Source organism: Lynx canadensis, chromosome D1 (assembly GCF_007474595.2).
Source record: "Lynx canadensis isolate LIC74 chromosome D1, mLynCan4.pri.v2, whole genome shotgun sequence".
In the NCBI taxonomy this organism is placed as follows: Eukaryota; Metazoa; Chordata; class Mammalia; order Carnivora; family Felidae; genus Lynx; species Lynx canadensis.
This window is the reverse complement of record NC_044312.2, coordinates 57,622,883-57,640,292: the sequence shown is the minus strand read 5'-3', so window position 1 is coordinate 57,640,292 and position 17,410 is coordinate 57,622,883. Positions and strand designations below refer to the sequence as shown.

At 45.5% G+C, this 17,410-nt stretch overlaps 1 protein-coding gene and 1 long non-coding RNA gene across 2 annotated transcripts in view; one reads left to right on the top strand and one right to left on the bottom strand.

Moving 5' to 3' along the window:
* Nucleotides 1-8,174, top strand: part of LOC115524571 — a 66,904-nt gene extending 58,730 nt beyond the window's left edge. The window contains exon 2 of the long non-coding RNA XR_003972143.1: nucleotides 7,391-8,174. This is a non-coding gene — a long non-coding RNA (uncharacterized LOC115524571). The remainder of the gene's footprint in view (nucleotides 1-7,390) is intronic.
* A 6,238-nt stretch (nucleotides 8,175-14,412) lies between these two features.
* On the bottom strand, nucleotides 14,413-16,391 carry LIPT2 (lipoyl(octanoyl) transferase 2). The gene is made up of 2 exons (XM_030330948.1): nucleotides 15,926-16,391; nucleotides 14,413-15,387 (listed from the first exon to the last, which is right to left on the bottom strand). Exons 1-2 carry the CDS (start codon nucleotides 16,389-16,391, stop codon nucleotides 15,158-15,160), a joined length of 696 nt encoding a protein of 231 aa, XP_030186808.1. The 3' UTR covers nucleotides 14,413-15,157.
* Between the last annotated feature and the right edge of the window lie 1,019 nt (nucleotides 16,392-17,410).

Below are 17,410 nucleotides of genomic sequence, written 5' to 3'. Positions count from 1 at the left end.
TGGGCCATAGCTTCCTCGCTGTAAAATGGGTACGGTTCCTGGCATGCATTCTTCACCACACGGTGGTGGTTGGGGTCAGATGAGATTGTAGCATCCAAAATATTAAAGCCAGTGGTCACTGCAGAAATCATCTCACACAAACCGTCTCTTCCAGGCAGGAATGCAGAGGCCAGCTTGGGGAAGGGACTTGCCCAGGCTCACCGAGAAGCCAGCAGCGGAGCTCAGACTTAGAATCTACTATGCCACTTTCTCTCCTTCACCCCAGCTTATGCCTCCTCCTTCCAAGTGTCGACAGCTCCCCACATGCCCACACAACTGTTGTCCAGCTGTACCTTATGTCCCAGAACACCCTGCACTTGTGGCCACCAGGCCCTCCCTCACACTATTACTTTCTTGCTGATGACACTGCAGGCTCCAGAAAAGATAAGCAGCCAGGGGCAGCTGGAAAATGAGGACCAGGAGGCTATGGGCAGCAGAGTGGACAGTGGCAGAGAATAGCCTCTCAGGGACTCTGTGGGAGTCCTTATCAGAGCCCTCTTTAACAGCCTCCCACCTTGGACTAATTAATGATAAACTGAGACCAGCTCTTGCTCCCTTGTAAACAAAGATCTGTTCCAGGATATCTGAGGCCCTTATCACAGAATCTCAGGTTGTATTTAAGAAGTGCTATCATTTTGAAAAGATCTACCACATGGAGGGAATGCTGTACAAAACTGCTATTCTTTATCAAAACACAGTACTGCCATTTTATTTCTGTGGTTACGTATTTTGACCCAGCTACTTCTTTTCCTCAGTCCAATTATCACCTCTCAGAAAAGTCATCCTGACTCTGGGCATGCAGTACCAAATTTCCGTCTGCCTAAGAATCACCTAGGAGCTCATTCTTATAAAGTAGACTTGGATGCCACACCAGAAGTTCCAATCCAGGAGATCTGGAATGGAGCTCAGAAATAAACATTTAAAGAAAAAAAAAAAAAAAGATTCCCAATGATTCTGACGTGAGTGGTTCTTAAGATCAGCCTTGAGGAAACAGTCCTGGTTCCTTCCCCATTCTGCCAGGGCCTTGCATTTACTCTATAGGACTTTTTATTACGCTTATCAAAAGTAACTATTTGCCCACCTCATCTACTAGATTGCAAGTTCTTTGAGGATAAGGATTATCTCGTTTTAATAAAATTCTAGAATCATAGACTTAAAATCACACCATCTTAGAGTTCTAGAATCATTTAGTGATAGAACCTAACTTGGAAGGACCCTTGGAGTTATCTGGTCAAATCCCTCACCTAAGAATCCCCTATATTTTATTAAAAATTTTTTAAATGTTTATTTATTATTTTGAGAGACAGAGACTGAGTGCGAATGGGTGAAGGGCAGAGAGAGAGGGAGACACAGAATCTGAAGCAGGCTCCAGGCTCTGAGCTGTCAGCACAGAGCCCAACGTGGGGCTGGAACCCATGGACTGCGAGATCATGACCTGAGCTGAAGTCAGCTGCTTAATGGACTGAGGCACCCAGGTGCCCCACCTACATTTCATTTTTGACATGAGATTGTCCAGCTTCTCTGGCACACCGTTAGTGACAAGCAGCTCATTGCTTCTGAGGAGCCAAAGTTCTGATTGTTAGGATGTTTTCACGTTTTGACAAAAACTGCCTCCTAGTTACTTCTACCCTTTGGTCCTTGTGCCCACTGGAGACATAAAGTGTATGCCTAGTTTTCGTTCCTTTTTTTGGTCCTTCAGAAATTTAAGGTCTGTCCTCCACTTCCCCTGCTCTGGAGTGAGAATGGAGCAGGAACCGTGTTAGAGAAGCCAGGTGCCTAAGGGGTTCTTGGAGAGTGGACTGAGATGCCTCATTTTCTTTTTCTGTGCCTTGCAGGTTTGCAACGAAGCTCAGATGACCCAATGTGTGTAACGGGCCCAGAGCTGGGTCCAGCGTGATGCATGTGCTTAATAGGTGGCAGCTCCTATTGTTATTAGATGAGAAAAGAAAGGATGGAACAGAGTTTCTGTCTCAGGGAGACCATAGTCTGAGAACAGCCTTCAGGGGACTCTCAAATCCAAAGAAATTGGAGACAAGGCCCTGACCTAAGGACAGGTTGGGCAGGGGAGTGGGGTGGGATGATTGAAGGGGTCAGGGAAAGACTCACCTGGAGATAACACCTCCTTTAAGTCTTTGCTCAAGTGCCACCTTCTGGCTGAGGTCTTCCCTGACCATCCCATATACAAATCCTAGTCCCTCCTTACCGCTGCCCTCCCTAACCCCCTTCTCTGCCTGGTTTTTCAGTAACATTTAACATCATCTGATATATTTAACTTAAAAAAAAATCTTTTTCTGTTGTTTCTCTTGCTGCATTCCTCAGCTGAAGCTCCCAGCTTCTGTCAGCCCTATCTCAGAGCTCTACTTGTTTCCGCGTTCCTGTAACCACCCTCTTCCCTCTCCCCTGCAGGCCTGGGGAGGTAATGATGCCCAAATGTTTCAAGCCCCAGGGTACTTCATGATCCTTGTGGTTTCCCTACTCTCTGCCCACCTCTTTGAATAGAGCCTCCTCAAATTACTGACCTGAGATGGCCATTTGCTTCCTGCAGAACCTGGCTGATACACAGGCCCATTCTCCTGCAGCCCCTTGCACTTCCCTTGAACACAGGACTTACCAGTCTGTCTTATAATTGTCCACTTTGTATGTTGACTCCACACTTAGAACATACACTCCTCGAGGGCAGTAGCCAACACTGAGTCTACACAGAGTAGATCTTACTGAGAATTTGTTGAATCAATGAATCAATGAATCAATGTCATGAAGGGGAGATCACTAGGAATTACGTTATCAGGGAAAACTTCCAAGAAGAGATAGAACCTGAGAAAGCCTGGAAGGATAATAGGATGCTTTTTAAACCTCTAGACTAGACTTCTCCCCTGAACACTAGACTCCTATATCTGACTACCTACTTGACATCTCTGGATGACATATTGGGGTTGGAACCCTTGACTTCCTTCCCTGGCTCCCCTCAGTCTTCATTCTCTCAGTAAATGGAACGATTATCAATCCAGTTTCCTGTTTGTTTTCTTCAGAGAACTCAACCTAGTCTCCTATTTAGCTGTGTACTGACATGGGGTCTGCCTTCCCCATCAGACTGTAGGCACTACAAGAATACAGTCCAGGTGTATCTTTTTCTTTCTTTCTTTCTTTTTAAAAAATTTTTAAATTTACATCCAGGTTAGTTAGCATGGAGTGCAATAATGATTTCAGGAGTAGAATCCAGTGATTCATCCCCAATATATAATACCCAGTACTCATCCCACCAAGTGTCCTCCTTAATGCCCCTTACCCATTTAGCCCATCCCCCCTCCCACAATCCCTCCAGTAACCCTCAGTTTGTTCTCCATATTTATGAGTCTCTTATGTTTTGTCCCCCTCCTTGTTTTTATATTAGTTTTGCTTCCCTTCCCTTATATTCATCTGTTTTGTATCTTAAATTCCACATATGAGTGAAGCCATATGATATTTGTCTTTCTCTGACTAATTTCACTTAGCATAATACCCTCTAGTTCTATCCACGTAGTTGCAAATGGCAAGATTTCATTCCTTTTGATTGCTGAGTAATACTCCATTGTAGTATATATCACTCTTCTTTATCCATTCATCCATCGATGGACATCTGGGCTTTTTCCATACTTTGGCTATTGTTGATAGCTCTGTTATTAACTTTCTAGTGCATGTGCCCCTTCAGAACCAGGTGTGTCTTTTTCACCATAGAATACACAGGATATAACTCAATGTCTGTCTAGTAGGTTGGGGGAGAAGGGTTCAGAGGTAGGGTGAGCACAGATTGTATTTGTCAACAGTGCTAAAAGCCTGGGTTACCAGGGAAAATACAGCATGAAACACAGAGGAAGCTTAATGGTCACATCAAGTTATTTTATGCCATTACCCATCAGCAGCCCATACTTCTGTGAGTTGTCTCCTTTTGGCCTGTCAGTTTGACCCTCAGAACACTTTGTCTCCTTTTTCCGAGCATCACTTTTCTCCTGCCTCTGCAAGCAGCACAGAGCAGTGAAAAGAGCACTGGAAGAGGTACAGCAAGGGTGGGATGGTGTGGTGTCAGGAAACTAAAGATCTCCATAGCATCTTCTCCCCATCTCACCCTCACACGTGCTATGTCCTGGGAAGCAGCTGGTCCAGAACACTGCCTCTGGGGTCCAACAGAGCTGGGTTTGAATCCTAGCCCTGACACTTATTGACTGTGAGAGTTTAACCTCTCTGAGTCTTAGTTTCCTTATCTGTAGAATGGGGATAAAAGTAGTTACATCTGTGAATTGCAGTAAGATATTATTTCTAAAGTGCTTTAGCTGGTACCTGGCACACAGCAAGTGTTACATAAAGAATAACTATTAATGAGGGCATGTTGTTCATAGTGGTATGAATATGGACGTTTAAATCTTATGATTTAAACAATAAAAGAAGGCAGAAGAAAGTAGGATAAGTTAGGACTGAGATGTACAGAGGAAGTGAGTGTCTCAGTCAGGAGTCATAGTTGCAACAGACAGAAAATGCAGCTCAAACGGACTTAAGTAGAAAATGGTATTTATTGGCTCATGTAATTACAACAACCAGAGGACTGACTTCAGGCATGGCTAGATCCAGGAGCTCAGATGATGTCTTCATGAAGCTATTTGAATCTTTTGGCTCTGCTTCTCTCACTATTGCTCCCTTCTCAGGCAGGATCGCACTTTGTGGTGACAGAATGGCTGTCTGCAGTTCCATGTATACACTCTGTTCTGTCTGCAAAGCCAGTAGGAAGAGCTCCTTTCCCCCACAACCCTCCTGGCAGAAGTCTGGGTCTGACTCGTATTGTCCTAAAAGAGGCCCAGTGCCCATCTCTGCACCAGTCACAGAAAGCCAGGGAAAGAGGCTGGCAGACGTGTCACCTTTACTCAAACCACATAAACTTGGGTGGGAGAAATGGGTGAAGGTGTTCAGAAGGTGCAAATTCCAGTTATCAAGTAAACAAGTCACAGGGACATAATGTACAGCACGGTGACTATAGTCACTAATACTGTGTTGCATATTTGAAAGCTGCTGAGAGTAGTTCTTAAAATTTCTCATCACTGGAAAAAAAAAGTTTGGAACTATGTAAGGTGTTAACTAGACTTAAAGTGGTGATCAAGTTGCAATGCATATAAAGAGCAAATCATTATTTGTACACCTGAAACCATGATGTTCTATGCCAATTACACCTTAATAAAAAATAACACACAAACATAAAGTTGGTGGGAGTACAATTCCTAAGGAAGATATGGGTGTTATTAGGGGAAGTAGGGTAAATGGACATTTAAGTGAGCAGACAGGGAGGAGGGAGGAGGACACCCAGAGATTCACAGCCATGTAAAAGTGAGAAGTGGGGATTAAGTGTGCTGTGAGCACAGCTCACACATCTGGGGCAGAGGGAGTGGACATGTTCTATGGGTCCCAGAGAAGACCCAGAACTGTGCTTAGGGACGGGGGAGTCACAGGACCCAGATCTCCGCTCACTGGGAACAAGAAACAGGCTGCCTCTGGCCAGAATACGCTTCCCATCACTGGAGAGGTGTGCAAGCAGGGTTTCCTTTTCAGAGTTGCTATCAGGGAAATTTTCTAGATGGGCTCTGACATGCCTTGCATTCCCCAAATCTGAAATCCTATAGTCCAGAAATCAGCTCCTCCCCACCCCCCATCCTAATCTCCACTGTTTTTCTCTCTTCTGAACTCTTCTCTGAGGGGAATGCTACATCCTTCTTGCTGATATGTTTACGGGATGTCTGCAGACCGTCTGGATTCGAATTCTGGTTCCTGCAGGAATGTGGGACCTAAGAGGAACCACTTGTCCTTTTTGGGGTTGTTTCCTCCTGGGCATAGGAGGGGATGAGGTTGTCTGATCTCTGGGTCCCCTGCCAGCTCTGACCTTCCAGTACTCCGTCAAAAACTCAGCCTGGCCTTCTTGGGAGGGATGTGACATAGCACAGTTCTCAGGCCAACCAGGTGTGTTGGCTTTTCAGCAACTCAAAAGCACCAACTGTCTCATTTGGTTCTTTCCCTTGACCTATGAGGAAAGCGGAGTGGGGGTCATAGGAGTGCTGTTTAACACATGGCCTTTGAAGTCCAGACTTGACTTCAAACCATGGACTGCCTCTAACTAACTGTGAACTTGGGCAAACCTTCAGCTGAGCCGCTTTTCCTCTTTGTAAAACAGTCAGTAATTCAACCTTGTGGGTTTGTTATTTGCTGTGAAGTTGACATAAAGCGTGTAAAATGCTTAGCACAGCCTTGGATCCCTGTGGGTCAGGCTGGAGAGAGGCGTCTGTGGTGGAATGGAGTTGACCTGAGTAATGCTATCCCCTCACAGGAACCCAGTACTTCACAGGGCCCAGCGTGCCCCCAGCCCACCTCTGGCTGCAGGTGAGAGCTGGGTGTCAGCATTCTGGTAGGAAACAGACGGCTCCCTGAAACTGGGTAATTTGAAGAGAGTATGAGGAAGGTTCAGGAAACCAGCAAGCAATGGTGCCACCCCCCTGGCTAGCCAGGGTGGAGAGAGAGACACAGTGGCTAGGCTCAGAGAGCAGGGGAGGAAGGGGTTACAGGAAACTGCAGAGGGCAGCAGGCTGGAGCTGTGGCTTTTGGTAGAGGCTGTACCCAACCCATGCTGACCCAGCAGGGAGAGAGCTGAGGAAATAAATATCCTTCTCTGCCCCTACTCCCTCCCTTCCTTATAGTCGTCTACCACTGTCTCCCTTTGCTCTAACGCAGATGGGAGCTCCAGAGCAAGGAGGCCTGTGGTAGTGGAGAAGGGTGGTGAGCACCTAGAAGGGCAAGTGGGAGAGAGTACAGGCAGTGGCAGCAGTCTGATGGGTGAGAGCCTGCCCCATTCCTCTTTATCCTGCTCTACACGCAGGGGGCGGAGGGAGGGAGTAGGAGAATGAAGGAATATGGGGGAGGCTGTGAACGCAGGCTGTTCACCCTAGAAAGAGGCAGGAAGACAACCTGCATTTCCTCAAATACCCACCTGCTCTCTATCCTCTCCAGGCCTTTGCTGTGCTAGTCTCTCTGCCTGGAGCACCTTCCTCCGGGGGCTGGCTAACTCCCCCCTTACATGCTACCTCCTCCTGGATCAATCTGTGCCTGAAGCTAGCCCCAGACTTGTTTAGTTTTGAGTTCTAAGATACTCTTTTCATTTGAGCTAGTTTGAGCTGGTTTTTTTCTTACTTAGAACCTAGAATTCTAATTCAATGTCACCTTGAGCCTTTTCTGCCCCCCCTCCTCCCTTTTAAAATCTGTCACTTCTTTTATGTTTCCACAGTACCCTGTGCAAACTTCTCTCATGGTACTTGTGACAGTTTATTGTGAATTGTTTTTACAGGTGTGTCTCCTCCACAAAGCTATGAGCTCCCTGAAGACAGGAACCAAGTCGGATCCATCCTCCTCAAGGCCCAGCATAGGCTGACAGACCTCACACTGGCCAGACCATACCAGCCATGTTATCTTCAATTCCAAGCAACACAGATTAAAGGCACATTAGCCAATTAAGGCCTATTGAGATAAGGGCAGGGGTGCGGAGTCTGGAAGCCACGTTCTGTGAAGAACAGAAGAATCAGGAAAGAAAACATGAAGAAGAGACCATTCCCGGGAAAGAATTCATTTGCTGACTCAACAGGCCATTTCTGGGCACCTCTTCTGCATGAGGCCCTGGGCAGGTCCCGAGGAGGCCACAGAGGATGCAGCTACAGTCCCTGCCTGGAGAGCTCACAGTCAGACATGGAAACAAGTAACTATAACACGCTGTGGTTACTGCCTTTTGAGGGGGATGTAGAATGAGGCCAGGAAAGGACTCTCAGAGGAGGCCTTGCAGGGGGTAGAATTATGACAGTGTCAGAGGTAAGTTTCAGTTTAGAGTGAGGACTAACTTTCTCACAATCAGAATCACTCAGGAATGGAAGCTGCCTGCTCCATATCTGAAAGAGCTGGAAGCTGTGAGCATGGCCACTGTGACTGCTTCACAGACCTGATATCCATATCCATCAACAAAAGAACCAAATGTGGAGGCTGTAGGAAATTCTTCACAGTAACATAGACATTAAACCTGCTTCCTTTTACATGCCAGGTACTCGGGTAGAAACACGAACAGTCTCTGGATTAGAAAACCTCACAATTTAGGTAAACTGCAAAAAACACTTTAGTCTTATACCTGTGTCTCTTGAATTTGAATAACGTATGGATCCCCCCAAAATTATTGAGGCAGTCAGTGTTGGCAATCTAAATATGTTCAGATTTAAACTCGGTAAAAACTAATGCAACCATAAAAGTAAATCTTTTAGGGGCACCTGGGTGGCTCAGTCGGTTAAGCGGCCGACTTCAGCTCAGGTCATGATCTGGCGGTCCGTGAGTTCAAGCCCCGCGTCGGGCTCTGTGCTGACAGCTCAGAGCCTGGAGCCTGTTTCAGATTCTGTGTCTCCCTCTCTCTGACCCTCCCCTGTTCATGCTCTGTCTCTTCCTGTCTCAAAAATAAATAAAACGTTAAAAAAAAGTAAATCTTTTATATATAATTTTGTATTCAATACAGACTGTTAGTGAATATGAAAAGAACTAAAAAACTAATAAAATGCCAATAACAACACTAATGCCACTGATCTTGTTGAGTTCTATAACCATACTCCAGCTAGTAAGTGAAGGCATGACAGAATCAGAGTATTACATTTTATAAACTCCTAACAAATTAATGGATCTAGGGAATGATCATCACAAAAAAAGGAAAAACATACTGTGTGCCTTAAGAACACTCCACCACCCATGAAGCCAACTTGCCCAAAAGAAACCATACCTGAATCAGATCAAGTGTCTGGTTTCACCTTTCAATCTTCAGGAAACACAGGAGAAAAAGATTTTTTTTAAAGTTGTGGGAGTAATCTGTAGGTGAAAAGAGACTAAAGAGACACTTATGAGACATGACAAATGCAGTGTGCAGACCTTGTTTGAATCCTGATTTGAACAAACCAAGTGTAAAAAAAAAAGCAAACATTTGGGGAATATTTGTTGATACTGAAGTATTTTTCCTGTGTAATAATGCTATTGTGGGGTTTGTTTTTTTTTTTTTTTTGAGTCCTTATCTTTGGGGAATACATACTGAAATATTTAGGGGTGAAATAATATGGTATCTATGATTTGCTTCACAATAATCCAGGGAGAAAGCAGGAAGTAGGTACTAGTTTAGACAAACTAAGACTGGCCATGAGTTGATGACTGCTTTAGGGGCATGATGAGTACGTGGGGGTTCATTGTTGTATGCTAAAAAGATTTTATACCAAAAAAATTTCAAAAATGAGAAAAAACCTAAGATCCTAGAACATTTAACCTTCAATTTATTTATTTATTTTGAGAGAGACAGTGCAAGTGGGGGAGGGGCAAAGAGAGAGAGAGAGAAAGAGAATTTGATAGCACAGAGCCTGATGCAGGACTTCATCTCACCACGGCGATAACACAACCTGAGCCGCTGTCAAGAGTCGGAGGCTTAACTGACTGAGCCACTCAGGTGCCCCTAAAATGCTGGAACATTTAAAATTCAGGCATCTCCCTTGTACATTATTGGAGTATAAATTGGTATAACTTTTATGGAAGGCAATATGACAATATCTATTAAAATAAAAACACACATATCCTTCGATTCAGAAAATCACTTCTAAAAATGCAACCCATGTACTCACCATGTGTGATGTAACACATACACACAGACAGAAGGACAGACAGGCACGCACGCGTGCGTGCGCACACACACACACACTTTTATAAGGATTTTCACTGCAGCCTTGTTTGTAAAAGCAAAAGATTAGCAATAACCTAAATGTCCTCAATAGGATCCTAGCTAAATAAGTCATAGGAAATCCACTGAGTGGAATACTCTGTAGTCACTTTTAAAAATGAGGTTGCTCTTTATATATTGATCTGAAACAGTCTGCAAAGTGCAATACTGTGTCTATAGTATGTTACTATATGAAAAAGAATGTATATATATAATCATGCATACTTACAGATGCATAAAATATCTCTGGAGTATATAAAAAAGAATTTACCACCATTTGGGCCTCCAGGAAAGAAACTGAGTTTACAGGGGAAAAGAATAAGAGCAAGACTTACATTTCAGTGCTACCATTTTGTACCTTTTTAATTTTATCCCATGTGCATGCATTACCTATATTTTAAAAAACATTAAATTCTAAGTTTTAAGCAAAATGAAAACAAAATTAAGACATTCAAAAATATAACTATAAAGATTATGTAGCAATGTGGGAAAATGTATGTAATGTTTGGTTACATTTGGTACATAATTGTACCCACATAATTACAAGTACATAAAATACAAGTACATAAAATGTCTGTTCATGCTAAAGTACTAGAGACATGCAAATGGACGGGATGTGTTGTCAGGTGGGAGTGCAAGTATTGTTTTCTTTTTCAATTTTATAGGTGTTACAATACGGTAGGGTTATATGTATGGCAAATTGTAATTTGGCAAAAAGGAAAATCAGACTGAGATTGCAAAGATCTGATTTCCATAGGGCTTTCAGAGAGAGGCTTTCCCCAAGAAGTAAGGTGTACTGGGTCACAGTGCCAAGAGCTGGTTTGATTTGGTTTCTTGCCAGCCTCACTGGAGGAACAAGATGTTGAACCAGACACAGCAGCTGGTCACAACCTTATGTTTAACACTCATTTACCAGACCCTGAACAATCTCTTTATGGGGAAAAGATTCTGCACAAACAAGAAGAGGCCTCTGGAGGTGCTAAATATCCTTCTTCGTACGCTCAGCTTCCTTCCTGGAGGAAGGGCCCCTGTGGGAAACCGGAGGTGGGCTCTGTCCAGGCAGGAAGAAGAGCCAGGAACCCACAGCAGTGGCTTGACCTGATCCCACAGGCCTGGCCTCAATCCTACTCTGACCTTTTGCTCTGCATCCTCTTGGCTCTGCTGACCCACAGCCCACCTGTTCTTGAAGGCTTGGCTCTTCCAGGATGCCTGGCATGCTCACCCTTCAGAGGCTACTGTAGAAGAGTGGAGAGACCCAGCCTGGGAGCCGGGGACTGACTCTGCTTCTTACTAACTGCATAGCCTCAAACAAGTCACTTAGCCTTGCTGAGCCTTGGTTTTCTCACCCTTAAAATAATCCTACCTAGGGGCGCCTGGGTGGCTCAGTTGGTTAAGCGGCCGACTTCGGTTCAGGTCATGATCTCGTGGTCCGTGAGTTCGAGCCCCGTGTCGGGCTCTGTGCTGACAGCTCAGAGCCTGGAGCCTGTTTCGGATTCTGTGTCTTCCTCTCTCTGACCCTCCCCTGTTCATGCTCTGTCTCTCCCTGTCTCAAAAATAAATAAAACGTTAACAAAAATTTAAAAAAATAAAATAAAAAATAAAAATAATCCTACCTAGACTGCTCTGCTGCCAGAGGAGTGAATGAGATTGCCTGTTGTTTCATTCTGGGCCCCCAACTATTTCTCTGCCTACTGCCTTTGTGCCTCCTTGCCTGCCCCTCCTCGCCCATGCCTCACATTTGTCAGTCTTCTGCCCTCCTCTTCTGTCTCCAGACCTAAAACATAACTCATCACACCCATGCTCCAGATCCACAAATCCACTGCCTCTTGGTCCTCTCCACTTGCATCTCCCAAAAGTGTTTCAAACTTGATTTACCTAAAACTGAACGAGTTATCTTCCTCTCCAAACTCAGTCCCCACCCAGTGTTTCCCATCCGAGCAATACCTCTAGCATCCACCTTGTTGCTCAAGCCAGAAACCTGGGGGTTTTCCTTGACTACTCCAATATTAATGGATGACAGCAGCAGCAGCAGCCATCTTCCACCATGCAGCCTGGGAAACAGAGAAAGCTGGACTGAAGCCAGATAGAATGAAGCAGACACCAAAAAGCCTGGCAGGGAATAGGAGAGAAGACTATCTGGGCTCCTAAAGGGCTACGTGCTCCAGTTCTGTTCTTGAGCCCAGTGGCAGACCTACGCTTGCATTTTATGAGGCCCTCCCCAGTACCTTTTCCAATAATGCCTCCATTGTCACTATTTATTTTATTTATTTATTCATTCATTCATTTATTCATCTATCTATCTATCTATCTATCTATCTATTTATTTTTGCATAAGTGAACTTGAGTGGGGTTTCTACATTTGCAAATACAAGACTCCTAATTACTATATATGTATTATATCAGTCAGAATAGGCTAGATTATGCTGTGGTAATGAACAACGCCTGCATTTCAGTGGCTTAACCATACCACCTGTCCAGCAGCAGCAGGGGCCTCTGCTCATTGCAGTCCCTCCGGAAGCAGCCGCTATCCTGAATGCTGTTGGTCACCGTTCCAGAGGGAAAGAGAAACCCCAAGCGGTCTGACACCAGCAATTCAATGCTCCAGCTCAGAAGTGGCATGCCCCCTCCATTCATAACTCATTGACCAGAACAAGTTACTTGGCTCCACCCAACCACAAGGGAGCCACAAAGTACCATCCTGCCTGCAATGTTTTTAAAAAAATTTTTTTTAATGTTTATTTTATCTTTGAGAGAGACAGAGACAGAATGCGAGTGGGTTAGGGGGAGACAGAGAGGGAGACACAGAATCTGAAGCAGGCTCCAGGCTCTGAGCTGTCAGCACAGAGCCCAATGCAGGGCTCGAACTCACAAGCTGTGAGATCATGACCTGAGCTGAAGTCGGACGCTCAACTGACTGAGTCACCCAGGTGCCCCCTGCCTGAAATATTTGGTGAACATTAATAACTACCATACATTTCCCGCTGCCTATTCTGTGCCAAGCCTTGAGCCTAATGAAACAGAGGCTCAGGAAGGCCAGGTAACTTAGTCACTACACCATGCAGAACGATTCCCAGTGATCCAGTTGCTAAATGAGAGAATGTACTTAAGAGGGCTAACACAGTACCTGGTACCAAAAATAAATGGAGTGAATGTTTCTTTACCAGTCTCTGGAGGTATTCAAGATCAGGCTTTATGGTCAGTTGCTAGGGTTGCTAGAGAGGGGAGTCGAGTACTAGATGGGGAGCAACACTATGCACAGCCTTCCAACCATGAGAACCTAACTCCACTTTTCCCGGGAATAATTGTTTTCCTTCTTGGCAGTAATACTACAAAGTAATTATCAACTACTACTCACCTCCCACATTCCTACAACAGTACTGTTGGCTCCATGGAGGGAAATAAAAGGCCTAGAAAGAATATAGGTTAATGACGGGTGGACAAACTAGCAATCCATGAATACTGACCAAGTGTCCATGACGGAAAGCATATTACCCTGAGCTCTAAGTCAGTATGCAGAGCAGGAAAAGAGCATGAGAGATGGGCTTATATTTGGGACCCAGTCCTAGCTTTGTGATTAACTTACTGTGTGGTCTTGAGCAAGTTTTTTCCAAAGTCTTGGTTTCATCTCTGTACAATGAGGAGACAGGAACATACCTCCAAATTCTCTTCCAGCTTCAATAACTGATATAAACTGTGTGCCCCAGAAGTGGGAGAACTCCTCTTTCTTCTCCAAGGCAGTGGGGCCACAGGATACTGGAAGCTCAAAAAAGGACTTTAGATACCATATTACCTAAAGCTGAACTTTACCGTGTGGTAGCCTCTAGCCACATGTGACTACTGAAGAGCCGAAGTATGATGACTCCAAAATGAGATGTGCTATAAAGCGGAAAATACACACTGAATATCTGGATATAGTATGGAGAAAAGGAATGTAAAACATTTTTATACTGACAATATCTGGGGTCTATTAGGTTAATTAAAGTATTATTAATGTCACCTGTTTATTTTTCCTTTTTAATGTGGCTACTAGAAAACATAAAATTACAATGTGGCTCACGTTGTATTTCTATTGAATAGTGCTTGTGTAGGGCAAACTGAAGTGCAGAGAGGGTAAACGACTTGCTCAAAAAGCAACCTGGATCACCTGTCTTCTCATTCAAGGATCTTTCCACCCTAACTGCCTGTGGTAGCCAGTCTCTAAGGTAGTCCTAAAGATCTTTACTTCCCATCACCCTGTGCAGTCTCTTCCACACTGAGTAGGGTTCCCGTATTAGGAGACTGTAGAAATGACTCTGTAACTTCCAAGGCTGGGTCATAAGACATTTTGGCTTCACCTTGTCTCTTTCAGGCATCACTTGCTCCAGGAGAAAAAGCAGCTCTATGGGGCGGCTCACATGGTGAAGAACCCAGGCCCCCTGTCAACAACCAGTACCAACGAATCAGAGTGAACCATCTTTGAAAGTGATCCTCCAATCCCAGTCAAGCCTTCAGATGATGGCTGCCCCAGCTGACATCTTGACTATACCTCATAAGAGATCTCCACCCAGAACCACCCAGCTAAGCTTCTCCCAAATTCCTGACCCACAGAATATATATGAGACAATGTTTATTGTTTTAAGCCATTACATTTTGGGGTGATTTGTTGCATAGCAATGAATAATTACACAGCTTTATAAATTTAGGGATCTCACTTAAGGAAAACTTACTTCTACCTTTGACATTTGTATAATGTAAGATATTCCTCTGGTCTTTTCCCTGGCTCTGGTCTAGCTCAGGTTACCTAACTAAAAATAGCTATTGGGCTTGGAGAATCCAACCCAGGAAGGCAAAATCTCATTTTGTTCTTTGAAGATCCCTTCCCTTTTTTCCTTCCATTGCAGAAAGCACCTAGATCTCTTGAGAATGAAAAAGCACCCCACCACATTACCTTCACCTGGGCTATCCAGAGGTATGATTCCTATAAAGTCAAAGGAACTGGATCTCAGAATTGTCCAATTAAATACAGTATTTAGGAAGCAATAAATATTTGAGAACTGATTACGTCTGAGTTTCTCTCAGTTGAGAAAATGTTGTCAATACCAGTGCTAATGTCTTACATTTATATAGCATGTGTTGCTTTTCAAAATGTTTTCAAATCTACTATATCTGAGGTAGATGAGAAGATATAAATAAACCAGGACACATATGGAAACAATGCTAAGGGCTCATAATTTGTTCATAGTCTCATGGTGAGTGAATGACAGGGCCAGGTCTAGAATCTGGGTTTCAGTGACTCCAAGTCAGGCTTGGTGCTTTTCAAGCACAACCTCCCAGCTGTGATAACATGAACATCCTTTAGTTGGGGCTGTCCTCTGAGATAAATGTGCATTTGTAGGTCTCCCTAAAGGCCTCAAGGAAAGGTGGTATTACTTCATCCACACTGACGTGCCGTTGGAGTTCCTCACTCAGAGAGGTGACGCCTGTCCCAACCAACCCGCAGGGGACGATGTGCTCAAACCACACGAGGTCTGTACAACAGTTCAGAGCCAGGCCGTGGGACGTGATGTGCCTTCCACAGCGGACTCCTGCAAGACAAGTCAAAGGGTCTCAGAGTAGATACCTTTCCTCCCTGGGCTTCAAGATCCCCCTCGGTACACATGAAGGAACTGGACTGGATCACTGGTTTTCCAGCTTTGTTTTTGAGCATTCAAGGGGTTGTGCACAGATCGGGGGAGGGGGACAAAGCTGGAGAGGAGTGTGTGGCTCCACAGCTGCTGCAATTATGGAAATTCCAGAAAATGTCTTTTAACAGAGTAAGTTGTTTAAAAAAAAAGTTTGAAAACTACTAAGCTTCATTATTGTCCCGACATTGTGATTCATTGGAAGTAACATGGCAATTCACTTCTCAAAAAGATGAATATTGGAAATGACCATTGAAGGCCCTCCTGAGAGCTGCGAAAATGAGATCCGTGAGAAGACTTAAAAACTCAAACGCAGCGGGCAATTTTGATTTATTAAAGCCCGCGCCAGATCCACTTCCTCCAGCCCGCGCTTGCCCTCACCTCCATTGGTCCAGTTCTGCCAAGCCCCGCCCCCAGCCCCGCCCTAGCCCATAGCACTAACCGATCGCGCAGACTTTGCGCTCCCCCAGCCAGACGCCGGTGTAGGGTGGGGGCCGCGCGCGGGCTCCATGCAAGCCCTGGAGCTCGCACACGCGCACCGCGCACGACTCCAGCGCAGCCACGTGGGTGCGCAGGCGCAGGCCCAGGCGTCGCAGATCTAGCACCGAGTGGCAGAGCAGCTGGCCCGGCCCATGGAAAGTGGCCAGGCCACCGCGGCCTGTGGCGCGTACCTCGGCGCCCAAGGCCCGCAGCCGCGCAGTTTCCTCCGGCGTCAGGCCGCCGCGCAGCCCAGATGTGTATACGGGCCCCGCGGGCTCGCAGAGCAGGAGCGCGCCCGCCTCAGCCGCCGACAGGGCCTCACTGCCTGGTTCGGCCTGCAGCCGTCGCAACCAGCGCTCCTGCAGGGCCAGCAGCTCGGCGTAGGGCAGCCGATTTAGCCGCACCAGCCGTACCACGGGCTGCAACATCGCGTCAGCAGCTCCTTCTGCGAGGTCCCGCCCCCTGTCTAGGCCGGCGGGCGGGGAAGGGGGGGGCGTGCCAGGAGGGGCGGGGACTCGGGGCCCCTCCCCGGCTGCCGCTCCGCTAGCTCTAGAGAGATTGTGAGCCCAAGACCCAGCCTCAGGTGTGTTTCTTCCATTCATTTATTTCAACAACCAGTATTTAGGGTCTGCTTGTGTTCTGTAGGCCCTGCTCTAGGCGCCTGATACAGTGGTGCACAGTGTATGGGGAAAAAAGTCTGTCCTGGGTGGAGTTGCCTGATTTACAGTCTTAAATAAGCAAGTATTAAAGCATCGAATAAACAAGGTTATTTCACACATTGATAAGTGCTAGGAAAAAAATATAAAATAGGCTAGTGTGTGTCCTGGGTGGAGATGCCCGATGAAGAGACTCTGAAAAGCAGGTGAACGTGCAGAAATTTTATGGCGGGGAGGAGGTGGGGATTACTGTCAAGACCCCGCCTGCGAGAGAGTGATGGAAGCAGGATAGCAGAGGGAGAAAAACTGAAACAATCGCTTTAGAGGCCTCAGCCAACCTCAAAGAATAGTCTGAGCCTAGGATGACCTTTAAGAGTTGTTCCAAATTAAAGAACAGGGGCCAGTAGTTTATATCCTATCATTGACCAGTGATAGAGGCTATCTGTAACTTTTGGCAAGTTTCATTCCTTCTGTGGAAGGCAATTCCCAGAGAAGAATTATGAACCATAAGCAACCTACTTCCAGAAGCTGGGGAAATGACTGGCTAGATCCTGAGAGTGGGTCTGGACCACAGCATCCATTATGTTGTATTGGATTGTGATTTATTTTATTATTTTTTAAAAATGTTTATTTTTGAGAGAGAGAGCATGAGCGGGTGAGGGGCAGAGAGAGAGAGGGAGACACAGAATCCGAAGCAGGCTCCAGGCTCTGAGCTGTCAGCTCAGAGCCCGACGCGGCACACGAACTAAAGAACTGTGAGATCATGGAGAGCCTGAGTGGCTCAGTTGGTT